This window comes from Urocampus carinirostris, chromosome 1 (genome assembly GCF_059441175.1).
Source record: "Urocampus carinirostris isolate Australia breed hairy pipefish chromosome 1, RoL_Ucar_1.0, whole genome shotgun sequence".
Lineage (NCBI taxonomy): Eukaryota > Metazoa > Chordata > Actinopteri > Syngnathiformes > Syngnathidae > Urocampus > Urocampus carinirostris.
This window is the reverse complement of record NC_142349.1, coordinates 24,335,188-24,349,186: the sequence shown is the minus strand read 5'-3', so window position 1 is coordinate 24,349,186 and position 13,999 is coordinate 24,335,188. Positions and strand designations below refer to the sequence as shown.

The window sequence follows — 13,999 nt, the reverse complement described above, 5'->3', positions numbered from 1 at the left end:
AGGTGCATCTTTTTTCCAATGATCATCCTTGAGATCTTTCTACAGCTTAATTGGAGTCCACCTGCAGTAAATTCAGTTGATTGGACATGATTTGGAAAGGCACACACCTGTCTATATAAGGTCCCACAGTTGAGTGTGCATGTCAGAGCACAAACAACAAGCATGAAGTCAAAAGAACTGTCTGTAGACCTGAAAGACAGGATTGTCTTGAGGCACAAATCTGGGGAAGGATACAGAAAAAATTCTGCTGCTTTGAAGGTCCCAATGAGCACAGTGGCCTCCATTATTCGTAAACGGAAGACATTTGGAACCACCAGGACTCTTCCTAGAGCTGGCCGGCCTTCTAAACTGAGCGATCGGGGAAGAAAGGCCTTAGTCAGGGAGGTGACCAAGAACCCGATGGTCACTCTGTCAGAGCTCCAGCGTTCCTCTGTGGAGAGTGGAGAGCCTTCCAGAAGGACAACCATCTCTGCAGCAATCCACCAATCAGGCCTGTATGGTAGAGTGGCCGGACGAAAGCCACTCCTTAGTAATAGGAACATGGAAGCCCGTCTGGAATTTGCCAAAAAGCACCTGAATGACTCTCAGACCACGAGAAACAAAATTCTCTGGTCTGATGATACAAAGATCGAACTCTTTGGTGTGAATGCCAGGCGCCATGTTTGGAGGAAACCAGGCACCGCTCATCACCAGGCCAATACCATCCCTACAGTGACGCATGGTGGTGGCAGCATCATGCTGTGGAGATGTTTTTCAGCAGCAGGAACTGGCAGACTAGTCAGGATAAAAAGAAAAATGAATGCAGCAATATGTAGAGATATCCTGGATGAAAACCTGCTCCAGAGCGCTCTTGACCTCAGGCTGGGGCGAAGGTTCATTTTTCAGCAGGACAACGACCCATAGCACACAGCCAAGATCTCAAAAGATTGGCTTCAGAACCACTCCGTGAATGTCCTGGAGTGAATGTCCGGGAGTCCAGACTTGAATCTGATCGAACATCTCTGGAGAGATCTGAAAATAGAATAGAATAGAATAGAATAGAATATACCTTTATTGTCATTGTTACAAATGGGCTAACATATTGTGACAACGAAATTGGGCATGACACTCCAGTTTTACACATTCATAGTGAGGTATGAGCAAGAAGATAAAGGAACAGAGAAGATAATGTTATAAGACAAGGGGGATAAGGCTATAGTTAAAATTTACATGGTATTTACACAAGAAATGTCGGCATGTGGGATGTTACATACAGGGTTGTATGTAAAATGGCTGTGCACAAACGTCTCCCATTGAACCTGATTGAGCTTGAGACTTATTGCAAAGAAGAATGGGCAAAACTGCCTAAACATAGGTGTGCTAAACTTGTGGGATCATATTCAAAAAGACTTGAGGCTGTATTTGCTGCCAAAGGTGGATAAACAAAGTATTAAGCAAAGGCTGTGAATATAAGAGGCCTAAAGAGAGTCATTTCTTAGTTTTCTGTTTTTAATAAATTCAAAAAAAGGAAAAAAAAAAACTTTTTCACATTGTCATAATGGAGTATTTTGTGTAGAATTTTGAGATAAGGGATTAAATTAACACAATTTGGAATGAGGCTGTGAAATAACAAATGTGGAAAAAGTGAAGCGCTGTGAATACTTTCCGGATGCACTGTATATGTATTTTTGTCTATTGTTAAGATATTAACACTTGGATAAGACTTTAAGTATTCTGTTATTGTGTGCACTATTTTTCGATCCGTCTAAAATTTCAATATTTAAAAAAATAAAAGGAAATTAAAAATGTGTTTTTAAAAAATCCAATACATTAAAAAAGTAATTGATCAATTAATCGATTATCAGAAAAATCGTTAGTTGCAGCTAAGTCAAGTCAAGTCGCATTTATTTGTGTAGCCCTTAAATCACAAAATGTCTCATAGGACTGCATAGGTTACAAATACACCAGCACCTGATCTTAAACCAACATGCGGGCAAGGAAAAACTCAAAACTTTGGCACGTGGAAAATAAGAAACCTTGAGAAGGGGCCTCAAAAGGTGTAATCCCCCTTCCAGTATGACCAGGATGCAATAGATTTAGCATCGGTTAATATCACACATAACATAGTGAACATCAATAAAAAAAATAGGTAATACAATGACATTTTTGCAGGAAGCGCATGACAGCAATGACGCCCGAAGCCTGTAAAATATTCCCCAAAAAGTCCCTGACAGCAACAAAACCTGACTATGACATAACACTAGATGCCGTAAAATGACCTATCATAGTTGGAACTATGTTGTTACACTAAATATCACCTAACGATCTGACATCAGAAGTCAAAAGGTGTCTGTATGGTTTTTTTTGTGGGTTTTCCAATTGAAGTATTAAAACAATATTAGAGGCATCATGAAGGGTTCATGCATCGTTAAAACTTCCGCAAGTTTGCTCAGTTTGAATAGCAGTTAGTGATCGAATTAATGCAGGCAAAGACAAATGCAGATGAACATTAAACTTAATAGAAACTTTTACGTATCAACTACCTCATTTTTCACATCATCACCCTCTGTATTTTGAATAATTGTATTTATTTGGACCGAAAATGGAGATGACTTTTACTCACATTAAAAGAGATCAGCTTGGTTTTATTCACACTAAAAAGAAAGGGATTTTTTTAGACTGATACCGAAATCTTAAGTGTTCCTTGATGCAATGATTGATACCATTATTACATTGAATTCCCTTCCCTACCCAAAAAAATGAATTTAAAATCAAAATCTGATGGCTAGATGGCATATAAAGGGGAGCAGAGATCTTAAATACCAAATGCTTGTTTTAGCAGTGAGACTAATATGGTTCTTGGTATTGGTACTCACCCATCCTTTATCAAAATGTAAGCTTTTTAATAAATCACTCTTTTACTTGCTAACTGTACATTCTGTTAAGGTATTTTTGTTTACATTTTCATACCTCTTGCAAATACATACCTTTCTTGTTGATTCTTTTTTCTTAACAAGGAACTATGGCTGTTGGTACCAATGTTAGGGTGGCATAAAATTACTCAATATTCTGGTTCAGGCTCTGTTCGTCATGGAGCGCAGTGAGATTTCTTTTAAGTGTGATTAGCTGACAATGTATTTAAGACAGGGGATCTTAGGCTAAAATATAACATCATGGAGTAACATTAAGGCATAACATTTAACATGTAACATTATGATGCAAAGTACGTAATACAGTAACACGATAATCCATCTGTCCATCCATCCATCCATTATCTGCACCACTTATCCTGAGTAAGGTTGCGGGGGTGCTGGAGCCCATCCCAGCTATCTTCGGGCAGTGGGCAAGGGACACCCTGAACTAGTTGCCAGACAGTCGCAGGGCACACAGGGACAGACAATTCGCTCGCTCAGTCACACCTAGGGACAATTTGGACCGGCCAATTAACATGACTTGCATGTTTTTTGGAATGTGGGAGGAAACCGGAGTGCCCGGTGCATGGGGAGAACATGCAGACTCCACACAGGAGGTTCGATCTCATGACCTCAGAACTGTCCCGCACACGCGCTAACCACTGCACCACCGTGCTGCCCTAACACGATAATCTGATGCGAAAAAGTAGTGTCAAGATAAATCACAACACCCAGACACACACAATAATTCCATGCTACCTTAATATCCTCTGAAAGCCCTTTTACAATGTCACACCACATCTGAAACCGTACAATGTTGCATTCTATGGTTTTCTTGTTGGGTCATATCATACGGACTCTCACAGTAAAGCTAGAAAGGAAGCTCCAGGCCACAGAGATGCGATACCAGAGGAAACTTCAAGGTATTAGCTATGTAGCCCATGTGAAAATCCAAACAATGTGAAACACCATCAAAAGGCTCCACGAAGAACTGTTGTCAACTGTGCGCAGACAAAAACTTCAGAGGTATAGTCACATCACAAGATCATCAGGACTGGTCAAGATCATTCTCCAGGGCACAGTCCAAGGGGGCAAAAGGAGAGAAGGACAGAAAAATAACTGGGCCAACAAAATCAAGGAATGGACTGATGCAAACTTTGCCACGACCCAAATTTAGGCCAGGAGAAAGCTGTCCAGAGTGGCATCCTCAGTGCGTCCTCGACGACCCACCTGATTAAGGGATCTATGAAACATGAATATGTTACGATATCAAACTGTGTGATTATTTGGCACACAGCAATGAGATTCCGTTGAAAGATTTTACAAAAAAAACAAGCACAAAACCGACAAGAATCATTTCTGTATTCTGCCTAGGCCTACATCAACAGCGGTGTAACGCAATCATTGCTTCACCTCTCTTTAGGCCTCTTATTTTCAGCATGTACTTCCTTCCAAGTGGCATCACTCCATCACACACTTTGAATGAGTCTTTGATTTTAGTTTCCTGATATGTCGTGTGTGTGCATTTGTGATTATGTGTGTTATTGCATTCTTAAGGAGGTTTGGTGCAGTGCTGAGCTGTCCTGGAGAAATGCCAGGGCAGCAAGGGTGCTATCAGGAACTTAATTACAGTGTTAAATGTCTCCCTCTCCACCTCTCCATGTGCGGCTAACGCTTCGTTCCAGCTTTGTCTTCTCCAATCGTGCTCTACATCACTTCCACTCTTCACCTTGTATCTCTTTTTTTCTTTTTCTATCAGCCGTGCCATGGATGTGTCTTAGCAGTTCCTAACATCTAGAAATAACTTTTTGGATTTGTCACTTCTCACTATCGTATCCAGTATTTGTTTTCGTTATTCCAATTGTGCGTGTCTCACTTAGGTCGACTTCTTTTCAGATAAAATTAAAGATTGAAATACCTTCCTATTGGTTTCCAAACATGTGTACCGGAGTAATCAATTGAGTCCCTTTTTCACAAAGGACTATTTATTTTTTTGTGACTGTTTTCATATACTTCATTCAATATGTTTATTTCTAAATTCAGGGGAGTGGGTGGCATTACCAAAAATAATGTGAAGCAGAGACCTGTGTAATATTTCATTATGATTATGAAATGACAAGAAACTTATTTCATCATATTATCTTATGGTATACACTAGGGCCATTTAGTCCATACAGTGCTAGAGCCGGATTTAAAAAAAAAAAACTTTTTCCGCTTTCCTCCCACCAGCCCCCACTCACATTTCTCTACTTGCCTGGTCCCAGTTGCCTCCAAAATATACGTAATCTCAAAAATCAGAAGACTTCATTATAGAGGTTGCGGTTGGTTTTGTAGCACTATGGAGAGTGTACTCAACGTTTCGGTAGAATGCATTTTTTTGTTCTGGTCGTTTTTTATATACATTGCACATACACACATGATGTCATGGTTATGTTTTGCGTGGTGATTACTCCCTTGGCTGTACTCAATAATGGGCAATCGCACTGCGCTCTAGCCTACCTCTTCCATGCAAGCCCAACTTGGGATCAGTGACATGCTTAAGCTCACTTAAGGTTCGCATTTAAAATCTGGACTTCAGCAGCAAGCATGGTTGGGCACTGTACAATGGTGGGAGTGCAAAAGCGCTAATATACTTAGCAATACCGTCTTTAAACTAATTCCAAAACAAATGAGTCAACCGTCATTAAATTGTTCCAATTAAATGCCCACTTCAGGAAAGTATTCAATCCTCTTTATGAGCGTTGCACATTCAAATGATTATGTTTAAAACAGGCAAGTTAGCACATACCTGACAACCCATATGATTCTATCGTATTTTACACTATTCTTTCTTAAAATATTTCAATACCATCACATTCTGGAACAAATACAATGTTTTGCCTAATCTTGGATTATCTCTGTGATTACTGGTGCTGATTTGGGAAATCAGGCAGAATCAGCAACTACAAAGAGAAAGACAACTCGAAGAATTGTCTTTGGTAAGAATATTTAACATAAAAAATGGAACCAAAACTTAGCAAAGATGGGAAGGGTGAAGGAATTTTCAACACCCTCAGTGTTGTTCTACAATATATATATATATATATATATATATATATATATATATATATATATATATACATTCCAAAAACATGCATTTCAGGTGGATTGGCCGGTCCAAATTGTCCCTAGGTGTGAACGAGCGAGCAGGTTGTCTGTCCCTGTGTGCCCTACGATTGGCTGGCAACCAGTTGAGGGTGTCCCCTGCCCACTGCCTGATGATTGCTGGGATGGGCTCCAGCACCCCCGCGACCCTACTGAGGATAAAGCGGTGCAGCTAATGAGATGAGATAAAGAAAAAGTGAAAAAAAACCTTTTCACATTGTCATAATGGAGTATTTTGTGTAGAATTTTGAGATAAGAGATTAAATTAATACAATTTGGAATGAGGCTGTAACATAACAAAATGTGGAAAAAGTGAAGCGCTGTGAATACTTTCCAGATGCACTGTAAATGTATTGTATTTGTATACACGTGAAAATATGTAAGATACTTTTTTATAAAGTGCAAAAAAACAAAGGCAACATCGGAGGATGCGATTACATAGTCGAATCAAAAGGATCTCGTGCATATTTAACGTTTCATCCCTTTAATCATTCATTCATCCATTCATTTATTCATTCATGCATCAAAATACGGTCTCAAGGCCCCCTCTGCCAGACCAAAGTGGTAATACAAGCATGCACTTGTATTTACAATGAATTAACAGGCTGACAAACCTCCTGTATGGAGTTTGCATGTTCTCCCCATGCTTGCGTGGGTTTCTTCCGGGCACTCCGGTTCCCTCCCACATTCCAAAAACATGCATGTCAGTTTAATTGGCTGGTCCAAATCGTACCTAGGTGTGAATGAGCGAGTGAATTGTCTGTCCCTGTGTGCCGTGCGACTGGCTGGTAACCAGTTCAGGGTGTCCCTTGCCCACTGCCTGAAGATGGCTGGGATGGGCTCCAGCACCCCCGCGACCCTACTGAAGATAAGTGGTGCAGATAATGGATGGATGGATGGATGGATAACAGGCTGAGTGGCGCATCAATTGCGTGCCACAAGGAATCAATGATGAAAGTCATTGCCAACGCTTAATAATCAATTTTATCGATATGTTGTTGCAGCCCTAGTCATAGTTCAACATTGTAGCTCTACAATTTAATTATATTGTTTGGGGCAGAGGTGTGCGCCAAATCAGCATCCTTGGTCTCACTCTTGCCCCCTGCCATGAGGCAAGACAATTGCGGGCCTAACCTTGAATCTGCAGACTTTAATTATATAAAGTATATTTATAATATTATGTGAAAATTCAGTGATTTTGTAAAATGGAAAAATTTAATTTAAAAGTTTAAAAAGTTAAATGTCAAATAACTTCAATAAATGAATGAATAAATGATTAAATTATATATTTTCCATTAAAACAGGTGAGGCACTTCTTTTCTTGCCTGCCCTGACTTCACATTACTGGGTGTAAATGATAATAAGCACTCTTTTGGGACCTCTTCATCAGTCATCTGCTCTGCAGTCCGGGTAGTAAGAAGGGAAGATTTAGGGAAACAGAGCGAGAGAGAAACGAAAGAATCACAAAGAGAGAGAGGGAGGGAGAGAGAGAGAGGAGTTCTGGGCTCTTTTCCTCTTTTCCGCCTCATTCATTTCTCGCCTCCGTTAAATCGAGACGAGCAGCGGGAGGGATTTTAACTGAGGATACAGGACTGAATTCCCTGGGATCGGACACGGATCAGAGTGTCGAGGGAGAATTTTTAGGGCACGGATACATCAAACCCGGCAGGAAACGTTCCGATACCGGGCAGGAAGGCTTGTGTAAACACCTGTCCTCCCCGTGGAGGCGACAGAGTACATGCGAGTGCCACACAGACACGCCGCCACCGCTGCCATGCTCATCGGTGAGTCTGCTGCTTTTAATTATTTAACATGTAAACACGCAAAAAGTCACCTGAATTGATCCTTAATGCGAGATGACTGTTAACAATGCAATGTATTTGCTTTAATATTCAAAAGAAAGCGGGAACTTGAACCACATTTGAAGGAAAAGCGTATCATATCCCATTACAAAAAAACAAAACTAACTGGTTTATACAAATGACTATTCCCCAAATAGTACTCACCATTTAACTATAATGGGAAAAATTCTCAATTTAATCAGCGAACATATTTAATTGACGCAACACAAAGCAGTTGAATGAATATTTTGTTTGTAATGAAAAATTGATACATCTCATTTTTGAATGACCATTTTATAGTTTGCCTTTTTTTAAATTAAAACAATGCACACAATATTTTGTGCAAACAATGTGCAGTTAGGTGACGGGCTATATTCCTTTACATTTGAATATTATCTGCAAAATCTACATATACTTAATTGGGTCCTGGTGAGAAATCGAATTGTCAATCAATTACAAGAACAGAAATCTCTATCTTTTAATATGGAAAAAAACTAAATTATAATGAAAAAAAAATTAAACTGACATACATAAAAATATGAGAGAATTTAAAATTTGGCTTGTTTGACAAATGATTTTGACAGACATCGATGGATTATTTTCTTTTTTTCAACTGTATTGACATAAGGTGACCCCTGCAAAATGGACCCTTGTCAATGTGTCCTTATCTTCTTCTCACCAAGTACGAATATTACAGTTTTCTCGTGAGGGGAGTCTTGTTTTGCCGGTCTGAATGTGCCGAATTCCGACGGAGGCGGTTCTCGATTTTCAGGGTTTCTTCAGGCCCACTTGCAAATGGACGCCGCTGCAACAACCGACTTGAGTAGGCGAACAAAAGCAGTTGATTTGGTGTCATTATGGTTTTGTTTTGGCACAAGAACGCAAAATTTTGGGTGAGGTGGGGCAATGTGGGGTGTTGGGGGGCAGCTCCACCCCTCCAGGCAGGCAGCCATCAGATTTGACGGGCAGTGGGATGGCTGATTACAGGCCTGTCCCTCAGGGAGTGGGTGCCATTTTCCATCTTCTCGTCGATCGGGGAGGGTAATCTGCGCTAAACAGGGGTCTCGGCTCAATCGGAGTTAATTACTCAGGCGGGGGGTGGTAGGTGTTGGTGAGGTTAGGGGATGGAGTTAGAAGTCGGCCTGCGAGAGGGCTTAGCGACAAATGAGTAGACTTAATGCATAAGCTGACGTATTTCTTAACTCCCTGAGCTTTTTGCACGATTAAAACGTCTAGACGCTGATTTCAACCTACAGAAAACTTGGCAAGCTAAAATGGCCGCCACGCAGTCCTAGCACAATGTACCGTATTTTCAGCATTTTAAAGTGCAAGCCCGAAATAGTCTTCTGTGATATATTTTTTTATATGTGGGCACACTGAAGTAAAAGGCGCAGGAAGGGTTGCATAAGAAATACATTTAAATTAAAAACATTTATTTCATAGAACATCATTAGAATGATCTCATTTGGTCTCACCGCTAAAACTAATTTAAGCCACAAATAAGTAACATGTGAACGAGAAGACAATACTTGAAGACCGCTCCACATGTTTCTCAAAGGCAGAACAGTTATGGTATTCTGCATCTCATAACAACGGTTCAAAACGGAGTGTGTAATTTTGTACGAAATAAACAAAAATCTTCATTCAAGTAAGCACAATACGCTTTATAATTACGGACAATTATTGTCTAAAGCATGAACACTAGAGGATTTGCAACGAGTGTTCAAATGTTTGCATTTGATCTGCCATCAAAATTCTGTGTTTCACTTTTGTTTCCTTTTAGCAGCAAACAATTAACATGAGAGAAACATGAGAGGGCACTCGAAGACCACTCTATACAGTATGTTCCTCAAAGGCAGTGCAGTTACTGTGTGTAGCATTGTTTAATTATTAACCCCGCATTTCCAATTGTATCCATCGTAATTTCTGCTGAAACTATTTGGGCTTTCATTTTTTAACTATTGTGTAATGGAAGGTATTATAGTTGTGATGTTGATTCCCTTGGCTGTGCTCAATAATGGGCAATCGTACTGCGATTTTGATTTTTTTGTTGTATTGCTGCTTTTTTTTTAATTTTTTTTTTTTTTTTGTTCTGAAACAGTTGTACTAGAGATATTTATATTTATTGTGTAACCTTGTTAAATTTGCATTGTAGTTATTTAATATGAAATTGACCATTTTAAGGCTGTTTTATTGTCATTATTAACTAACTCGAAGGGGGAAGCATTCTATTATTTAATGATCATGGAATTTCGAAGCAAACGGTACTGGTATCGGATCAGTATTGACCGATATTACCCAGTATTTACTTGGATTGGATCAATACCAAAAATCCCAGTATCGCCCACCTCTAGTGTTCTTGCCATTCTCTTTGTGGCATGCCCCCCTCACATATCCCCCTGGTAACGCGTATGTATATCGTTGTAATTCTCTTAGACCGAAACCCGGAGATCCCACTTGAACCTCACGTGAGTGTTTGTTGTCTTTCCATCTTAACGCGCTGTTACTTATCTTTTCATCGAGGGTGAGCTTGCAAACAGTATCAGTCCTTGGCGCAACCCTTGTGAAGACACTTTTTCTAACTGCAATGTCATTTAGGCTGGAAATGCAACTGCGTAGCATGAAGCCCAAACTGAAACGCAAAATGAGATGCGAGTATGGATGATGGATGAAGCTTGCGAGCTTAGGCTCGGGTCGCTTTCGGGCCTGAGGCGTGAAGGTGGTTGCTCACCAAATGTGCACGTGTGCACACGCGCATGCTTTTATTAGCTCGATAAACAGCTCTGGAGTCAAATTGAGTTAGCTTTTGTTGTTGTGTGTCATCTCCGCAGTATTCGCACCAAATATCCCCCCAAAAATAATAGAATTAAGGAATGAATTATTTTAAATATGCTATATTCTTATAATAGAAAATGTTCCTGCTATAATTTGATGTCTTTATCCAGGTAAGAAAATAGTCTAGTGGATGAAGACAGTTGTGTTTTCTCTTTTTTTTTGCCGTATCTTGTACAATATTTTTTTTTTTTGGGGGTGGTGTACCCTAAGCAGCAAGATGCCAGGCAATTATCCCACCTCCCTGTAGGTGAGCCTCATGTTATATACAAAATATGCAAAAGCACGTTTATATGATAAGTTATTTATTTTTGCTTGTTATTAAAATGTATTTTTTTAACACTACTAAGAGCTAAATAATACGCAAAGCCCTTTTAACAGATATCAGGTACTAGTAGATAGATAGATAGATAGATAGATAGAAACTTTATTCATTCACCCAGAGAACAATCGCATATACTTTTAAGATATACATTTCTAGTCCATGAAATTTAAGGCAATTTTGTTGATATTGTTTGGCGTAAATGTTCGAGTGTTATTGGTGTATGGACAATAACAGATTGCAAATACCAAGAAGTGATGTTCGTTATTAGCCTTCCTCATTCCTCTACCTAAAAAAAAACAATGTAATCATTACTTTAATTCTTATCAAATTACATGTAGTAAAAGCCTATATTGTTGCCGAATGCATATTATAATTATGATTATATAAATCAATTCATATAAATGTTCTGTCAATTATACAGTCCCTCGATAAAATAGATCAGGGGTCGGGGACATTTTTGACTCAAAGAGCCATAAAAGTAAAATATATATACTGTATATGTTTTTTAGAGAAACGTAATATATTTTAATACAACTTACAACAAAACCGCAAAACCCACTCAGCAGACAAAAGCTTTAGCTCATTTTATTTCACTCTGTGATCTTTGATGATTTGATAAAATCGATGACACAATAATGCCAAGCCTGTGTCTGATCTCAGCAAATTTGCCACTAAAAATGCTCCGGAGAAAATTGCTAAAGTCTTTGTTTTAAATCAGAGCCAGATATACTCAAAAGAGCCATATCTCGGTCCGACCCCTGAATTAGATCTTCATATGCATTCTCCATACACGAGACCCTGTAGGGCCCTGGGTGCCCCCTTCTAACCCCACCCCCCTTTATGGGTAGGAAAATGGTATTCATGAGTGACAGTGGAAGTCATTGGTCTGAGGTTACATCTCTCTCCGGATCGGCCTGCTTGCTGTTGAAGTGACGGCTTCTGGATGCCGCCAGCCGTCGGCGCATATGGGTGAGGGTGGGTGGGCAGGATGGGGGTCTGACAACATGAGTAATGTCCCACGTACCGCGACGACACACAAACGCACTCACACACGTGTACAACCGCATACAGAGAGTCACTTATCCTCTGGCGCTAGGGCTAAAGACGCAGGCCTTGAAGACAAAGTGGGGCAACATATCATGTGTCCTGATGCTCCCAGAACACATTTTCTGAGTTTGGCGTGTAGAAACACGTAGCATCTGTGTCCGCATTTCTCATCTTCGCCTTTGAGTGTTCAGTGACCAATCGGCTTTTCAGCTTGAAGTTTTGACCTTGAGTTGTGCAAACCGATGGTATTCAAAGTACGGAGAGTGAAAGGATGTGAAAGGATGAAGCAAGGCCCCAATGAATAAGGTGCATTGGCGCCTCTATTCTACTTTCAAGGAACAAAGAGGTTAAAAAGGTGTAATAGACTCAATTCTCAGAAGTATTAAATGCAAATGAGTCATTGACAACAAACTGAAGAGGAGAACTGTCCTTTAGTGTCGTATTTCTGAACTAGTTTGCTGCGGCACAATTGTGTGCCATAAATCATTTTCTGTTGGGCTGCAGGAAACTGTCTAAATCCCTCTCATTGGTTACAAGAAATTGATCATCATCCACCAAAAGTGTCCCGTTTTCCAGCATTTGTGAAATATTTTAGTCATCAGTAAATTTACTGCTATATTCTTCTGTATCCAATTTTCTATCAAGAAATAATATTTTAAAAAAGTAATTTCAAAAAGGGCGTTTGACCTTATGTTATTTTTCCTATTAAATGTGTTTTTTATAAAGAATATACCATATTTTCCACACCATAAGGCGCACCCCCGAAAAATAGTCTATTTTAATTTATTTATATATATAATATATATATATATATATATATATATATATATATATATATATAAAAAGATGCACTGGACTAGAGGGCTAGGGTTGCATAAAAAAGTACCATATCAGAATATATCACTGTTCACAATTGCATAACATTGGATTCAGCGGGAATCTAACCAGGATCGCGGCAGGGAGATTACTGGATGTCATGTAATAGACAACTTGAGATACAGTACAGATGACATACCAGTATGTGAGGGCATTAGGTTTTATCTCATCATCACACTGTTTTACTCATTGTACACAATTCTTTATGTTATTGTTGGGGCGAGCCACGGGAATAATGTCAGACATTAAACTGGTCCGTCGTATAGAAAATGTTGGAGAATGAATGAAGTATTGTATTGAACTCGCAAGGTTTACGAAGCGCTGGACTGAATCAAGGGAAAGACATGGTGGGGAGTAATTCTGTCGTTCTGAACTGATGATGAGAAAGGCATTGTGGGAATTATTATGGTCGGCCTGAAAGATGAAGATAAACGTATAGCCGCACGTATTTGAAACATTTGTGACACTGCTTAGTCTGAGCTAAGAAAAATAAACAAACAACATTTTGAACTGATTTGAACACTTTCTGTCTTCTAATTTCTCTCAAATATCTGGTTACGAGACAAAAAAAATAGTGTGATAATGAGAAAAGACCTAAAGCCTTTTAGGTTGTCATGTGTATCCTTCTGTCTATGGGATAGGATTTAATGCTCTCCCTGCCACGATCAAAGTATGAGCCCTATTTCATCCAATATTAAGCATTTGTGAACGACCATTCATGTCGCTATCAGCCTGGTGGGTTAGGGTTAGGGTTAGGGTTAGGATTGATCCCTAATGTCGCCATTGTTATGGAATTGTGGTCAGCGATACAATGTATTCACTGATCAATAATTCCACAAATATGGTAATGTATTTCAGATTTTGTACACATATAAAGCGCACTAGATTATAAAATGTACGTTAAATTTTCTGGCCAATTTTGGGTTTTTGGGTACACTTCGTAGTCTGTAAAATACGCCCGTTTAATAATTGTTCCACCAGCAGATAATATTTCTCATTTAAAGTATTATTTTTCTTGTGTTGCAAGAAAATAAGCTATATTA

The 13,999-nt window shown here is 39.3% G+C and overlaps 1 protein-coding gene across 2 annotated transcripts in view; it reads left to right on the top strand.

Moving 5' to 3' along the window:
- Positions 1–13,999, top strand: part of znf385c (zinc finger protein 385C) — a 143,886-nt gene that overhangs the window by 68,461 nt on the left and 61,426 nt on the right. Inside the window, exon 1 of one of the 2 annotated variants that reach the window (XM_088331405.1) lies at positions 7,481–7,819. The exons of the other annotated variant lie outside the window; for it this stretch is intronic. Within the exon in view, the coding sequence (XP_088187531.1) occupies positions 7,774–7,819 (46 nt within the window). The 5' untranslated portion in view covers positions 7,481–7,773. Of the gene's footprint in view, positions 1–7,480; positions 7,820–13,999 lie in introns of those variants that run through there. 2 annotated transcript variants of the gene reach the window in all.